The sequence below is a fragment of the Ovis canadensis genome, chromosome 5 (assembly GCF_042477335.2).
Source record: "Ovis canadensis isolate MfBH-ARS-UI-01 breed Bighorn chromosome 5, ARS-UI_OviCan_v2, whole genome shotgun sequence".
NCBI classification, from domain to species: Eukaryota; Metazoa; Chordata; class Mammalia; order Artiodactyla; family Bovidae; genus Ovis; species Ovis canadensis.
Genome location: NC_091249.1, coordinates 60,244,635 through 60,260,323, shown reverse-complemented (window position 1 = coordinate 60,260,323; position 15,689 = coordinate 60,244,635). Strand labels below are relative to the sequence as shown.

General features: G+C 39.2%; 1 protein-coding gene across 2 annotated transcripts in view; it reads right to left on the bottom strand.

Moving 5' to 3' along the window:
* Positions 1 to 15,689, bottom strand: part of SMAD5 (SMAD family member 5) — a 56,756-nt gene that overhangs the window by 28,430 nt on the left and 12,637 nt on the right. For both annotated transcript variants that reach the window (XM_069592110.1, XM_069592109.1), the window contains exon 2: positions 1,337 to 1,908. In XM_069592110.1, coding sequence (XP_069448211.1) covers positions 1,337 to 1,739 — 403 coding nt within the window. In that variant the 5' untranslated portion in view covers positions 1,740 to 1,908. The remainder of the gene's footprint in view (positions 1 to 1,336; positions 1,909 to 15,689) is intronic.

The window sequence follows — 15,689 nt, the reverse complement described above, 5'->3', positions numbered from 1 at the left end:
TTTGATATATATACTTCCTAACACTCACTCTGGCTGCTATAACAGAAAACAGAATGGGCTGGGGGTAAAAAAAGAGGCAGAGACCAATTAGGAGACTACTTAAGGTAAAAGATGAAGATGGTCTGTACTAGAGTAGTGGTGTTAAAGATGGTGAGAGATGATATGATCAAAGTACATTTTGAAGGTAGAGCAAACAGCATTTCCTCATAGCTTAAGCACAGAACTTCAGAGATAAATAACAGATGACTTCTAGGGAGCAATTCGGAGAAGGCAATGGCATCCCACTCCAGTACTCTTGCCTGGAAAATTCCATGGATGGAGGAGCCTGGTAGGCTACAATTCATGGGCTCACTAAGAGTCACACGTGACTGAGCGACTTTCCTTTCACTTTTCACTTTCATGCATTGGAGAAGGAAATGGCAACCCACTCCAGTGTTCTTGCCTGGAAAATCCCAGGGACGGGGGAATCTGGTGGGCTTCCATCTATGGGGTCACAAAAAGTCAGACACGACTGAAGCGACTTAGCAGGGAGCAATTATGTGAATGTTACTGCTGTTGACTTCAACAGGGAAAACTGGAGGAAAAAATGATTTGGTGGGAAAAACAAATCCAAAGCCCTATTTTGACATTAAATCTGGTATGTTTATTAGACATTCAGGTGGAGATGTTATGTAGGCAACTGGATAGAGTCAGGAGAAGCTGACTCTGGAGTTCAAAATGTAAGCATGAATTTATAGATGGTTTTAAGACATGTGATACCATGAGAGCACCTACAGGAAAAATATAGATGGAGAAAAAGTCAAAGGACTGAGTCCTGTGAAAACAGGAAAATAGCCAACAAAGAGACTAAGCAGAAACAGGTAGTGAGGTAGGAGAATTGTAAGAGTGCTGTGCTTCAGAAGCCAAAATGAAAAAGTTTTGAGTGGGAGGAAAGGAAAGCAACTGTATCAAACAACGCTGACAGGGCAAATAAGATGAGGACTGAGAATGATTGATCCCTCTGTAAGAAGGCAGTCATTAGTGAATTTGACAAGTCAAAAGGTAGAAAAGAAAGACTAACAAGAGTGGGTGTCAACAAAGAGCAGGAAGAACGGTAATGTAGAGATAATATAGATGGAGATTCCTAAACAAGGTACGTTGGAGGTGGGGTCACATGGCTGAGGTCAGGACAGAAATTCTTTCTTAACTTTTATTTGAGGTTGGTCCAGTATTCCTCCCAAGATTAAAATCTTTAAGAAGGAAGCATAAAGCTAAAGTAACCTATTAATTGCTAAATTCAGTCAAATGTCGGGAGGCAGAAGTTTTTATAATTTTTCCCAGGGGAATTAAAACCTACCTGGACTCTCCACTCTCTTATAATGGTATGGGTTGATACAAACTTCTTTTTGCTTAGATCCAAAAGGAAATTCACAAATATCCAATGGCTTTAGCTCATGATGACTCTGCAGATCAGGCCAGCGCCAAACACGACAGTATATAACGTGGGGTAAGCCTTTTCTGTGAGAAACCTGCAGGCGTCCATCTAAAGATCTGGGGATAGTGACACACTTGCTTGGCTGCCCTGGACTGCTCAAGGCTTTCTCCAGTTCCTCCATGGCACCTTTTTTCTTTTTTAGTTTTTTCACCAAAGCATCGACTGCCTTTTCTGCCCATTTCTCCTCTTCATCACCTTGCTTCCAGCCCAACAATCGTTTTACTGCTGGACTAGTAAAAGAAAACAAGCTGGCCATTGACGTCATTTGATTTAAATCTTCAGAAACCTTTCTGCAACTCAAAGTCAGTGTCTACCGAACATACAGATCACAGGCGGAAAGTCATATACAGGCCCTAAGCAAAAGTCGCAATTTAAAAGGAAGGAGTGACATTTATCTTCATAAGTGCCATAAGCTTCTTTCATTGGTTCAAGCCCTGAAAGAGAAAAGGTGAAAAGGATAAGATCCCTGGTTTAAATAAATACAATTTACATACATTTAAATCAATATAATTTGAAAAGTATGTTACTTTCAGTAAGAGTAGAAAAGCCTTGCCAAGTAAAACAAAAAACCTAAGTCTAGATAGAAAAATTTTCTCTTAAGTCCTGTGACCACTCACTTCCTTCTTCATAATATGAATCTCATTGGCAATGTCAAATGATAACCAAAAGCAAAGTCGGGTGCTCTCCTTTCTACACATTATCACCCCACAAAAACAGCCCCTAGACCTTTACTTCCTTCCGTCAGAAGCCCCCAAGATTCTGAAGTAGTTATCTTCACTGAAATCCATGTTATATGCTGTGTCAGTTTTGAACATAATAGTATCCTGATTTGAACAAAGGTCTTAAGAGAAACCTAGTGCTCCCTAGGATCATTACTCTCTTTAAAATGTTTCACAGACTTGTAAGGTTTGCACAAAAGTCACAGCACTACTCAAGTCACATTATTAGATGCAAAATGTATTAGAAGTTGTCATAAGACATACCAAGCCCTCAAATAAATCATAACAACTGACAGAAAAATGGCAAGTGTCTACTTTTAAAATGAAGAAAGTTAGATTTAAAAAGAATAAACCAAAAAAAAAAAAAAGAATAAACCCAAGGTTTAATCCCCCCCAAAATAGTTTATCATTTCATAGCTCCTACTCCCTTCTCCAATATTTTAAGTATGTTAAGTTAATGAACCTGCTCCAGGCAGAACACCACTGTATACCCTGAAAAAGTGATATGTAGTGGCATTCCACTGATAAGAGCGGGTACAATCTCCTGTGGTTACTACAGTCAACCACACAGACAGTTAGTTACTAGTGAAATAGCAGGAGTAATACTTGGAGAAAGGATGTCAGTGACAAAAGATGCTTCCTTTCTTAGACCTAAAACTGATAAATAATGCTGCAACTCTGTCTTGGACAAATAATAGAATATTCTAGCATCAAGTTTATTCTGGATTGGGGTGATCTTCCCAGAAGACTGTATGTGCTCAGTTAAAACTGCAGTAGGGCTTCCCTGGCGGCTAACGGTAAAGAATCTGCCTGCCAATGCAGGAGACACAGGTTTGTTCCCTGACCCGGGAAAATCCCACATGCCACAGAGTAACTAAGCCTGTGCGACGCAACTACTGAACCTGTAGAGCCCAGGAGTCCCAGCTACTGAGCCTGCATGCCCTGGAGCCTGCGCCCCACAAGAGAAGCCACCGCGGTGAGAGGCCCACACACCGCAACCGGAGAAAAGCCCATGCAGCAGCAAAGACCCAGCACAGCCAAAAAGTAAAATAAGTCAGTCCCATAAAGCGAAAGTGTTAGTTGCTCAGTCATGTCCAACTCTTCGTGAGCCCATGAACTACAGCCCACCAGGCTCCTCTGTCCATGGGATTTCCCAGGCATGAATACTGGAGTGGGTGGCCATTTCCATCTTCAGGGAATCTTCCCAAGCTGGGGATCAAACCCGGGTCTCCCACACCACAGATACTTAGAGTCTGAGTAAACAAAATAAAATAGAGTTAACTTCAACAAATAAGAACTGATTGCTTGTTACGTGCCACGTACTATGAACAGTCATAATGGTACTTAAAAAAAAAAAAGAGTATCAAATAGTTTCATCTTAAGAGCCAATTGATTTATTCTTTCAACATATGCCTGCTGCCTACTAAGAGTCTATTAAAGTGCCAGGCACTGTTCTAGGTGCTGATCCAGAAAAGGAGGAAAAAAGGAGCACTGACTCCTCTTTAGGAGAAAAGGGCTGTAGAGCTATGGAAAACTACAGTTCTTCCTCTAGAAATAAAAATATTAATTAAAAAGTGCTTCACTGATCAAAAAAGGGCCAAGAGCTCCAAGCATTTATTCACTGTACACCACACCCAAGAAATATGTATCATAACCTCTTGGCACCTGTCACTAGGAACTGCACAATCTTCAATTATGTTGACTCCTCCCTACTTGCAAGGCCAGACCACACAGAGTGCAGAGAAAAACTCACACCTCATTTCACTAAATTCAAATTCCACCAAGTAATTTGCTGTCACTGGGAAGTGAGAGACATGCTCAGCAGTGGCTACACAGACTGCATGCTGGAACCATATGAGGAAGGGTGGAGGGAAGTGAAGATATACTCCTTATGTATGAATGGATATGCCCAAGCCTAGGCACTATGTCTTTCCCAACACTTCATAGGATAATTTTCACCAGGAAAACAAAACAGCCTACATTGAACCAGGGAAATATAACAAGAAAACAAAAGCATGTTTCAGAAACAGGTCACAGAGTGTAAAGTGTTATGAGTTAAATGAACTGTATAAAAAGTCTTACTTCGGTTGTAGCAGCATTAAGGATACAGGATAAAAGCCATCTGGGTCAGAAAGTACAGGCATGATTTGGTTGTCTGAGATGAGAAGGGAAATTTCAAAGGAAAGGGGGACATAAAAAAATACATGGGCAGGTATGAATAGGGCATTTCCCAGGATAAAGAGCAGACAGGCCCAGCTGACTAAGACCTTAATTCCATAATACTAGAATATAACAGAGATTAGAAAGAGTGTTGTTGTTCAGTCACTCAGTCATATCCGACTCTTTGTGACCTCATAGATTGCAGCACGCAAGGCTTCCCTGTCCTTCACCATCTCCTGGAGTTTGCTCAAACTCATGTCCATTGAGTCAGTGATGCCATCCAACCATCTCATCCTCTGCCATCCCCTTCTCCTCCTGCCCTCCATCTTTCCCAGCATCGGGGTCTTTTCCAAGGAATCAGCTCTTCGCATCAGTTGGCCAAAGTATTGGAGCATCAGCTTCAGCATCAGTCCTTCCAATGAAATATTCATAGTTGGTTTCCTTTGGATTGACTGGTTTGATCTCCCTGCAGTCCAAGGGACTCTCAAGAGTCTTCTCCCAACACCAAGCATCAATTCTTCGGGCTCAGCATTCTTTATGGTCCAACTCTCACATCCATACATGACTACTGGAAAAATCATTGCTTTGACTAGACGGACCTTTGTAGGCAAAGAAATGTCTCTGCTTTTTATTACACTGTCTAGGTTTGTCATTGCTTTTCTTCCAAGGAGCAAGCGTCTTAATTTCATGGCTGCAGTCACTATCCACAGTGATTTGGGAGCCCAAGAAAATAGTCTGTCACTGTTTCCACTGTTCCCCCATCTATTTGCCATGATGTGATGGGATCAGAAAGGGATGACAGAAGGTAATGACAGGGGACGATATGGTTGGATGGCCTCACCAACTCGATGGATATGAGTTTGAGCAAGCTCTGGGAGTTGGTGATGAACAGGGAAGCCTGGCGTGCTGCAGTCCATGGGGTCACAAAGAGTCGGACACAACTGAGTGACTGAATCGAACCGAACTGACGGGACCAGATACCATGATCTTAGTTTTTTTAATATTGAGTTTTAAGCCAGCTTTTTCACTCTCCTCTTTCACCTTCATCAAGAGGCTCCTTAGTCCCTCTTCAATTTATGCCATAAGGATAGTGTCATCTGCATATCTGAGGTTACTGATATTTCTCCTGGCAATCTCGAGTAGTGCAAGTATATGAGAGACAGCATGTACGGAGCAATGATATGTTGAAGAGGGAGAGAAAAGCAGAGGAGCTTGAAGACCTGATACTAGATTAGTAGTTAAAATGTTAACTACTAACCTAGCATCTCTACAATTAAATACTAACCATATTATTTACTAACAAGAAAAAAGGGGGAAAAGTTATTTGTGTATATAAACTCAGAACAAGGGCTAAAAGGCTACACACTAAATGACCGACTGCAGTTACCTCTAGGGAGGAGCATGGAATGGGAGCCAAGCAATAGAAAGGGGGTCCTGCATGATTCGTTCCATACGCTTCTGTATTGTTTTAACCTTTTAACAACATATAGACCAGAGACGTATTAATACTTCTTTTGTTACCCGAACATTATTGACCAGAGTGTTTCAATATTCACTTACGTAACAAATCTCTGGCTACAGGTATTAGTTTCTACAAAAAACCCTGGGGTCAATAGTGTGTTAACAGAGGCATAATGCTACAGTACAACTAGTTGATAACCTATTACCTACTATAGAACAGAATGGAGTTAAGAGTGCCAGGACAAAACAAACAAACAGGTGAAACTAATTCATGCTATGAGAACTCAGGATGGTGGTTACCCTTTAAAAGGAAGGCTGCGGGCACGGACTAGAAGGAAACTTGAGGGTTTCTGCCATCCTGGCAAAGCTCTTCCTTTCCCTCTGAGTGATTTTATGCGAGAGTCACTTTGCGAAAATTTGACTGACTGAATACTGAAGATGTGTACGATTTCTGTTACAATTTTTAAGTACTTTCCCGTCATGTTAAGTATAGAGTGGTCAGCTTCCTTCCCATTTTTCTCCCATCTTTCAGTTCCCCTTCTCACAGGGAATCCCACTTTTGTCTTTTATGTCTTTCCAGAGAAATTTTATACAAATACAGATATATAAATAATCATAACCTTTTTTACATCAATAGTGGTATATTGAAAAAAGGCACAGAAAATGTATAAACAATGTTATCAAGATCTTTCCATATCTCTGCAGAACTTTCATATTGTATTCTAATACACAGAATTCTAGTAATCTGGAATCTTAAACAGTAATCTTAAAAGTATATAAAACTGTACTTCCCTGACAATCTAGTGGTTAAGACTCCGGGCTTCCAATGTAGTGGGTATGAATTCAATCCCTGGTCAAGGAACTAAGATCCCACATGCTGCAAAGGCACAGCCCCCCCCCCCCAAAAAAGCTAAAAACAATATATCAAATCATGTCATCTTTTGGCTCAAAAATCATCCAGCTGTTTCCCATTACACTCAATATCCAAATTCTTTAACATTGCTTTCTGGGACCTACACAATTGAGCAAATGCTCCAAAGTCATTTCTACCTCAAGGGCTTTGCACTTGATGTTCCCTCCTACGGAATTCTCCTCTCCCAGATTTTTAACATGGCTTTCTCTCTCAATTAATTTAGCTGCTCAGTTGTCACCTCCTGAAAAGGAGGTCCCTGGCTATATTATCTAAAATAGCATACACCCAGTTCCCACATCATTCTCTATCCCTTGATCCTGCTCAATTTTCTCTCATGGCATTCATAACAATGATATTGATTTCACTTATTAACTACAAGTCTTCCTCACAAAAATGTTAGTAGTCAGGTAGCCTTGTCTTTCTTATCCATCATCACATAACCCTGAACCTAAGGACAGTGCTTGTTTATTACATGAATGAGCAGAGAGCTTTAAAAAAGCAATTCATAAAAACATAAAATACCTTTATAAGAGCAACAGCATAAAATTTAAAACAAAAAAAAAGTTCTTTACAGACATGCACAGGTGAGAATAAAAGTATGCACGAAAATGACAAACCAATCTCAGGATACTGAATATCGATTCCTTTCAGGGAAAGAAGGAAAGAATGCTGAAGAGAGAACGGAAAAGCTTTAGCTGTGTTTCTTTTAAAACTACATTAGAAGAAAACCTGACAAATCATCAGTATGTTATTTTCTCTATTTTTCTATGTGCATAAATATTTTATAACACAAAAATGCACTATTTTAATTTTTTCAGTATCATAATGAAAAGAGAAGAGAATCAGATTCTATCCTTTACTAGGTATATGACCATGATGAGGTATCACTCTAACTCCATTGATTTTTCTATAAAATAGGGATGATGGTTCCTAAGTCATTAAAATATTGAAGTAATAAAATAATGTGTGCCTAAAGTACTAAAAACACACTTAAACATACATGTAATAGACATTTTATAAACTGAAACATGCTATTCACACATGAATTTCTACGACTGGGAAAGGGGAGAGGACAAACTTTGCACTCGCCTCTTTAAATGCGGAATGATTAAAAACTTTAAACGTTTAACAGAATTCTTTTTAAAAATGTTTTGTAACTTTCCAAACTGTATAGCTGGTGTGTGCCACAAGTAATCCAAGTAATTGTTTTATAAGTTTCAACTTACTAAGTTAAAAAAGGAGCAAAATTAATCATAAAAATTCACTAGTGAATAAAAGGCCCAATCAGGAACTTTCACAAAAGGTACCAAAACTGCCATTAGATGATAAAATGGGTTCAACAGCATTAGTTACCACAGAAATTTTTAAAAATTTTTAAAAAAACAGTGAAGTATCACTCTACATCCACCAGAATGGCTAAAATTATTTTTTAAAAAAGTAGATGTTCATGATAATCAAAACAACTCTTATATATTCTGTTAGCCCAAGAGAAACATAAATTAGCCCAACCACTTTGGGAGGCTGTTTGACAACATTTACTAATGCCAAACATGGATCTCTATGACCCAGCAACTCCATTCCTAGGTGTGTAACCAACAGAAACAAGTGCTATGTCAACCAAAAGGCAAGTACATGTCCATAACAACTTTATGAGTGCCCCAGTGGCTTCCACTGATGAGGCACAGTGAGCCTGGGAAGTCCACCACTTCCATAGTTAGTGAGCAGTAAGCAAGTCTGCTCTCTGTACAGAAACAATAACCTCACTATCAACAGATTAACAGAAGTCCCTGGGGAAATCCATACATATTTTTACCAGTATTTTCACAACAATAAAAATGCTCTTAATATTAGTATCACAAATGTCAAGCATGAAGGATGTCATATTATGCGACTAAATTATTTTATGAGAAAAATTAGGCCTACATTCAATTCAGTCTTTAAGACTTGATGCATGTTTACAATTATAACCTAATGATTTTCCAAATTTTTAGTTTAAGATAAAGTCCCAATGAGACCTTTTATTCACAATCCACTATGAAATATTGGTCTGCATTTAAAGTGGTTTCATTTTGAATGAGTGCATTCCTGAACCAAATATCATTGGCTCATAAAGACCTAAATATAGCATAAGCTTTTCTTGATGACTTAGTTATTATTATGAACCTCTGTTACTGCGTCATGCTAAAAACCCTCTATAAGAAGTATAAACTGTGGGCTGCGCTGCTACTGATGAAAAGACAAAAGCATGAGTGATCTTCAAAAGTTACCCACAGAGGTAGACTTTTAGACATATAACTTTCTTGAAAGAATACAGCTATTTTAAGAATGTGAATAGTTTCCTTTCTACAAAAGCAACTGCTAGAGCAGATAATAATATTCCTCTGATAAGAATAATACCACTAACATTTACTGAAACTTCACTATGCCAACCACTATCAAGCACCTATAAACTGAAAATCATTCGAATCTCAAAACAGTCATATAAGGTAAATTCCGTAATTCTCATTTAACAGATAAGAGAATAGGTGAAAGGAAATTAGATGTAACTTACATAAATTAGATGTTTATTTACAAAGACAGAAAGAAACAAGGTCAGGAACTGAACCCTAGCAGACCAGCTCCAGAACCTATGTTCCTAAGGACTACACACACTGCCCACTAAGCCTCCTGCAAAGAAATGCTCTCCCCTTCAAGATCTGCTATTAATACCTTCCATATCTCCTAGACTTCTCCAAAACGTTCAAATCATTACATGTTATCAAAAAATAAGACCACACAATTTCAGAAACCAAGGATAATCCAATGTGTTCATTTTCAAACTGACTTTTATACCACTTAACATAGCTCATTAACTTTTTTTTTTTTTTTTTTTTTGCACTCACGTAACTGCATTTTAATACACAAGTGCAAATACATTAGTGTAGAGCCTGGTGATTTTCTTTCAACTTTTCTTTTTTGCCACTTTATGTTTTAATTGAAGGATAATTGCTTTACAGAATTTTGTAGTTTTCTGTCAAACATCAACAAGACTCAGCCATAGGTACACCCATGTCCCCTCTCTCTGGAATCTCCCTCCCATCTCCCTCCCCATTTCCCCCTTCTAGATTGTCACAGAGCATCTGTTTGAGTTCCCTGATTCACACAGCAAATTCCCATGCTTCTTAAGCTTCTTAATCTACTTTAACTCACTCTTCTCTCTGTTGAGTTCAGTCACTCTTGAGGTATGAAAGTACTATCCAAGTGTTTGCTACTATTGTATAAAATTTACATGTATTATAGCAGACTAAATCCAAAGCTTTTAAATTATCATCAGGACATTTTTGCCACACTTATCACATGAACATAATTATCTTAGAAATGATGGAATAATATACTACTTTTAAAACATTTTTTTCTAAATACAAATGTTCTAATTATAAAATATACTTACCACATCACTGCATTAACATTTGGTACACTTACTTCCTTAAATTTTTTTTCTCTGAATATATATAGTCTCCCCAACTTCTGGCCATGACTGAGGTTTAACACAGCACTGCTTGGTATTCTGCACTCTCCATTTAACACTCTAAGAATATGCCCAACTGTATTTCACATATTCACTTTCTTAATACTTAGCATTTATATTTCTAAGTGAAAATTGTTATACTGTGGGTGAAACTGTTTATGATATCCATATAACAGAGCAATTTTCTCTTGTCATCTTTTCTGTAAAATATGTATTTAAAAGTAACATATTGGCTCATAAACAAATAAAAGTATCAGAGTGCTTGCGATACAGCAATAGATTTATTCTCTATCCTCACAAAAGTCCTCCATTATGAAATAATTTTTTCACTATGTATATACAAATAAACTAAAATAACAATTTTTGATTTGCATATGCTAGCATATGCAATATGAGCCCCAAGTGAACTTGCAATACCTTTGAAAATTAGAGTATTCAAGTACCCAAAAGGTTTAATTTTAAATCTCTCATTAAAAAGTTAGTTCAATTTTCCACACTCCCTTCACCTTTCACTAAATAAAATGAATTTACAAACACTGAGAACACCCATCCTCAATTCAATCAGCTGATTGTGTTCACAGTCATCCACAACACTCTTTAATACTATTGCTAAACTTATCAAAGTTAGAGAAAAATTCAAAAAGGCTACATTCAGTAACTTAAGTCTTTAGAGGTTACAGACTACAGGGTAGTTAAACCTGGTCCTCTGTGCTCCCTTTCTACAATGCTTTCTGGGTCAACTAAGGCACAAACATGCTACACTTAAGCTCAGATTTATACTCTTACTTATCCAACACATGTTTACTAAGCATACCTAAAAAGGGCAAGCCACTAAACTAGATGCTAAATGGCTAAAAGATAAATCAGGCCCAGACCTTAACTGTAAAGATTTACAAGTTAATAATCAACTAAAAGTGCCCATCCCTCTCAGCAATACACCATGGAGAATGGCAGATGCCCTTGGGGTGAACAAGATGTTAAAGAAATTCAGGGGATGGCCTTTGAGGGAAGGGAATGGAGGAAGACAAAAGGCATGAAGTAGCTGTATCTTAGGATAAATGCTATTCCCGTAAAGACATAAAATCAAAGACTTTATCTACCAGGACAGGGAAATATTACAGCTCAGTTTGCTGGAACATAGGTGGCAGAACAAGAAAACTGGCTAGAAATATACAATAAGGCTAACCTACACAGGAATATTAATATATGTATTTTAACACAAAAAAACACTAGATCTGAGGTCTAATGAACTAGGGTTCAAATTCTGGATCTAACACACCTAAACCTCCATTTATTTCTATTTTGTATAATGAATATCAGTCCTGAGAATTAAATGAGATAAACACTTAACTCAGTGCCTGGCACAGTACATATTCAGCAAAGGGAAACGGTAGTCATTACTGATGTAATAATCATAAATTTTTTTTTACATCAGGATCAGGATTTTTAAATACACAGCCGGGCTACTTAACTTCATCAAATATACAAAGTCAATCTACCATTATTTTATGAACCTTGAAGGAAAAGAAAGTTGTAAATTAAACTGTCACACCATGTTTTCTCATCACTTAGTTTTTTCTTCATAACATCATCTTTCTGCCATCAATACTGCAGGTTTGAAGAATGTTCCAATATTACTCCTGGATTATAGTTCAAATCACTGACACCCATCCTGCAAGTTCTGATACTGGTCCTTGCTTGATCTTCCCAGAGGGTGTAAATGAGAGAAATGACAGCAATAAAGCAGCAAAGGCAGATTTCGTGCGCGTGCAATGACAACATCAAAACTGCCACCTAGTGAAAAGCACTATTCAGATGCCAACAGTTATTAGACAGACCCCAATTTCAGAGATGTTATGAGGTGAAAACAATGCACATCTTAGAGGAAATAAGGCAGCCTTTTCTCTCCCCCTTCACTTTCTTTCCCCCGTCACTTCCCACCAACATCTACTCTCTTTCTCTCTTGTGCTCATTCTCCTTTCCTGCCTCCCATCTCGCCAATCCTCCCAGCTTCTCTCACATTCCTCAGTGGATTCTGCAGAAGCTTGGCTACTGCCTAATGATGCATAAACTATCTAAGGAAAAGAAACATTTCTTCTCACTCCCAAAGGAACTACTCAGCATGGAGTCCGTATTTTGTATCTTTGGTATATTAATGTGCACCAGGGCTTGCTCACCTCCGAGTTTTCTTCTAAGGAGAAGAGAAGGTGTATTTGATAGCCCAGATACGTAAGACAATGCCTCACATGAAAACTGGCTTCTGAGCAAATCCTGTGTGCCTCTGTCATGCTGGGCCACCTAACACATTAAAGTTACCCTAAGGTACACCATTGGGAATAACATATCTATTATCACTCCTTAAATGTGATTTAATTAGTTCCTATGAAAACCAAAATCATGGAACTGAAATCATGGAATTATTTTCTTTTGCAAAAAACCTCCACAAGAAGCTCTTTCAAAACAGTTATTATTAATAAATGTTAAAGTCACATTTCAATAGCATAAGCAGGGATAGAAGACAAATTCTGTTTTCTCTTTTATGCTCTTCTGAAGTCACACTAACCCAGCCTTTTCAAATGTTAAAAATCAAACTGAGCCTTCTCCTGAAAACCCAAGTCTTCTTATAATAATAGATGGTAGACTAACAAAGAAGTTAATAAAACAAACTGCCCCAACAAAAAACTGAATAATGCCTAAGACATCTTTCAGGGAACTTCTAGTTCTACCTTAAAACCCACAGAATCCCCCCAAATCTAACATTCCATTAGGAAATACATAGGATAGTCTGTGTAAGGTAAATCCCGCATGTGTGCTAAGTCACTTCAGTCATGTCCAACTCTTGGTGACCTTATGGACCATAGTCTGCCAGGTTCCTCTGTCCATGGGATTCTCCAAGCACAAATACTGGAGTGGGTTGCCATGCCCTCCTCCAGGGGATCCTCAATCCAGGGATCAAATCTCATCAATACTGCAGTTTGAGTGAATATAATGGAACCTAGTGAACAAACACTTTCAAATTTCTATTTAGGGGAAACTTAAAAGGAACAGAAAGGAAGCAGAATTATGCCAATATAAGTGGAAACTGGGGAGGAAAAGGTGGAAAGAGTACACAGTTATGAATAAGATTGTTTAAGAAGGAATTAGTGAAGTGAAAGTCACTCAGCCATGTCTGACTCTTTGTGACCCCATGGACTATACAGTCCATGGAATTCTCCAGGCCAGAACACTGGAGTGGGTAGCCTTTCCCTTCTCCAGCGGATCTTCCCAACCCAGGAATCCAACCCAGAAATCAACCGGGGTCTCCTGCATTGCAGGCGGATTCTTTACCAACTGAGCTATGAGAGTAAGCTATCTCTGACAGGCTCCCTGTTTCCCCCACCTAAAGAAGGAATTAACTGTGCTGCAAATGGAAAGTGACAGAAAAAAGTGGTAACCTTTCTCTGACAGGCTCCGTTTCATTTTAGGAACGTCTATCACAAGATCCAAAAAGGAATATGACAATCTATAACTCATAGCCCAGCTGGTAAGAAAGGACAGGAATAAGGAAAACCCATGTATCATTAAACCAAATGAGGCAGAAGAGACTGGGAGGAGACAATCAGCTAGACTGTGAAGCTAAAGGGAAAGATACCACTGCAGAATGAAAGCCAAACAAGGAAAGACTGAATACAAAAGCAAAGGGGTCAGGCTACCAGAAGTAATCCTGTGTGCAGGGTACACTTCTATCTAAGCAGAAAGATCCGTTCAAAGAGGCATTTCAGGAAGACAAAAAAGGCAGCAGCACACAGACAAGTAAAGGCTTAACCAGGAGAGGCAGAGAGCGTACACTGAAAACATGTTAGTAATCCAACTATGAGAGGAAGACACACCAGGATGGTGGTACACAGACCAGGGAGTGACGGTGGAAGAGATGTGAGGGACATTGCAGGCAAACAAGTCACAGGGCTTGCTGCCCACTGAGAAGAGAAACAGGGCAATCTAAGAAAGGTAAAGGTTTAAAAGCTGAAAGAATTAGACACCACTCACCCCCAAAGGGGATTCTAGTTATAGCCAAGACGAGGTAAAAAGGCGATGGGGGAGGGGTATAAGGAAGCAAGTACTGGTCCAAGCAGACGTGTAATTAGAGCTCAAGAGAGAAGGAATAAATATACAGATTTGGAGGATGACACAAAGAGGAGTAAGATTTGAACTCGATTCAGACAAATTTATTGGGTACCTGATAAGCCAGGAATCAGACACGACTGAGTGACTTCATTTTCACTTTTCACTTTCATGCACTGGAGAAGGAAATGGCAACCCACTCCAGTGTTCTTGCCTGGAGAATCCCAGGGACGGGGGAGCCTGGTGGGCTGCCATCTACGGGGTCGCACAGAGTTGGACACAACTGAAGCGACTTAGCAGCAGCAGCAATAAGCAAGGAATACTTTGTACTAGAAACTAAGCCTTAAAAGACACTATCTGTAATCTCAAAGAGCACAAAGAGTACCCAGAAGAGACAGAAGATTCTATGGAGAGCTTCATGCGCTGCTTAGCGCATCACTTGGCGGTCTGCTTGGTTTTTAGTGTCTCTACTTGGCTTTGGCTATGTCGGGTCTCTTGTTCCTGTGCACGGTCTCTCCAGCTGCAGTGACCGTGGGCACTCTCTATTTGCAGCATGCAGGATCCGCGCTGCAATGGCTTCGCTTGTTGGGAGCACAGGCTCGAGGACACACAGGCTTCAGCACTTGTGGCGCATGGGCTCAGTAGTTGTGGCGCGGAAGCCCCAGAGCTTGGGCTCAGGAGCTGTGGCGCACAGGCTCAGCTGCCCTGCAGCATATGGGATCCTCCCGGACAAGGGATCAAATCTGTCCCTTGCATTGCAAGGCAGACTCAACCACTGGACCATCAAGGAAGTCCCATATCACTTAGCTTCACTCTGGATTTTCACATGATAAGTCAACAGAGATGCAGTATTAAAACAGAGTAAAGAATACATACAGCAGGCACAGAAGGCCAGTAACTGACTAGACAAGAATGTGTACTACTTCTCACAACTTGGAGGGACTTAATAACTGTGAATGCATTATCTGCTATTACTTTGGCTTTTTATAGTTTACCTCTGGTTGACAAAGACCTGACTATTAAGTTGGTGTAAAAGTAACTGCAGTTTTGCATTGCTGAACTTTTTCATTTGATACTGGAATATATTCTTAAATAAATGTGGTTATGTTATACATCATTTTAATGGTTTTTTGCTAATGGCTTATTACTTGCTTGTATCTTATATTTATTTTAGACTATGGAAAGGATAGTCTATATTGTCAAGGCTGTATATTGTCACCCTGCTTATTTACCTTATATGCAGAGTACATCATGCAAAATGCTGGGCTGATGAAGCACATGTTGGAATCAAGATTGCTGGGAGAAATATCAATAATCTCAGATAGGTATGACACCACCCTTACGGCAGAAAGT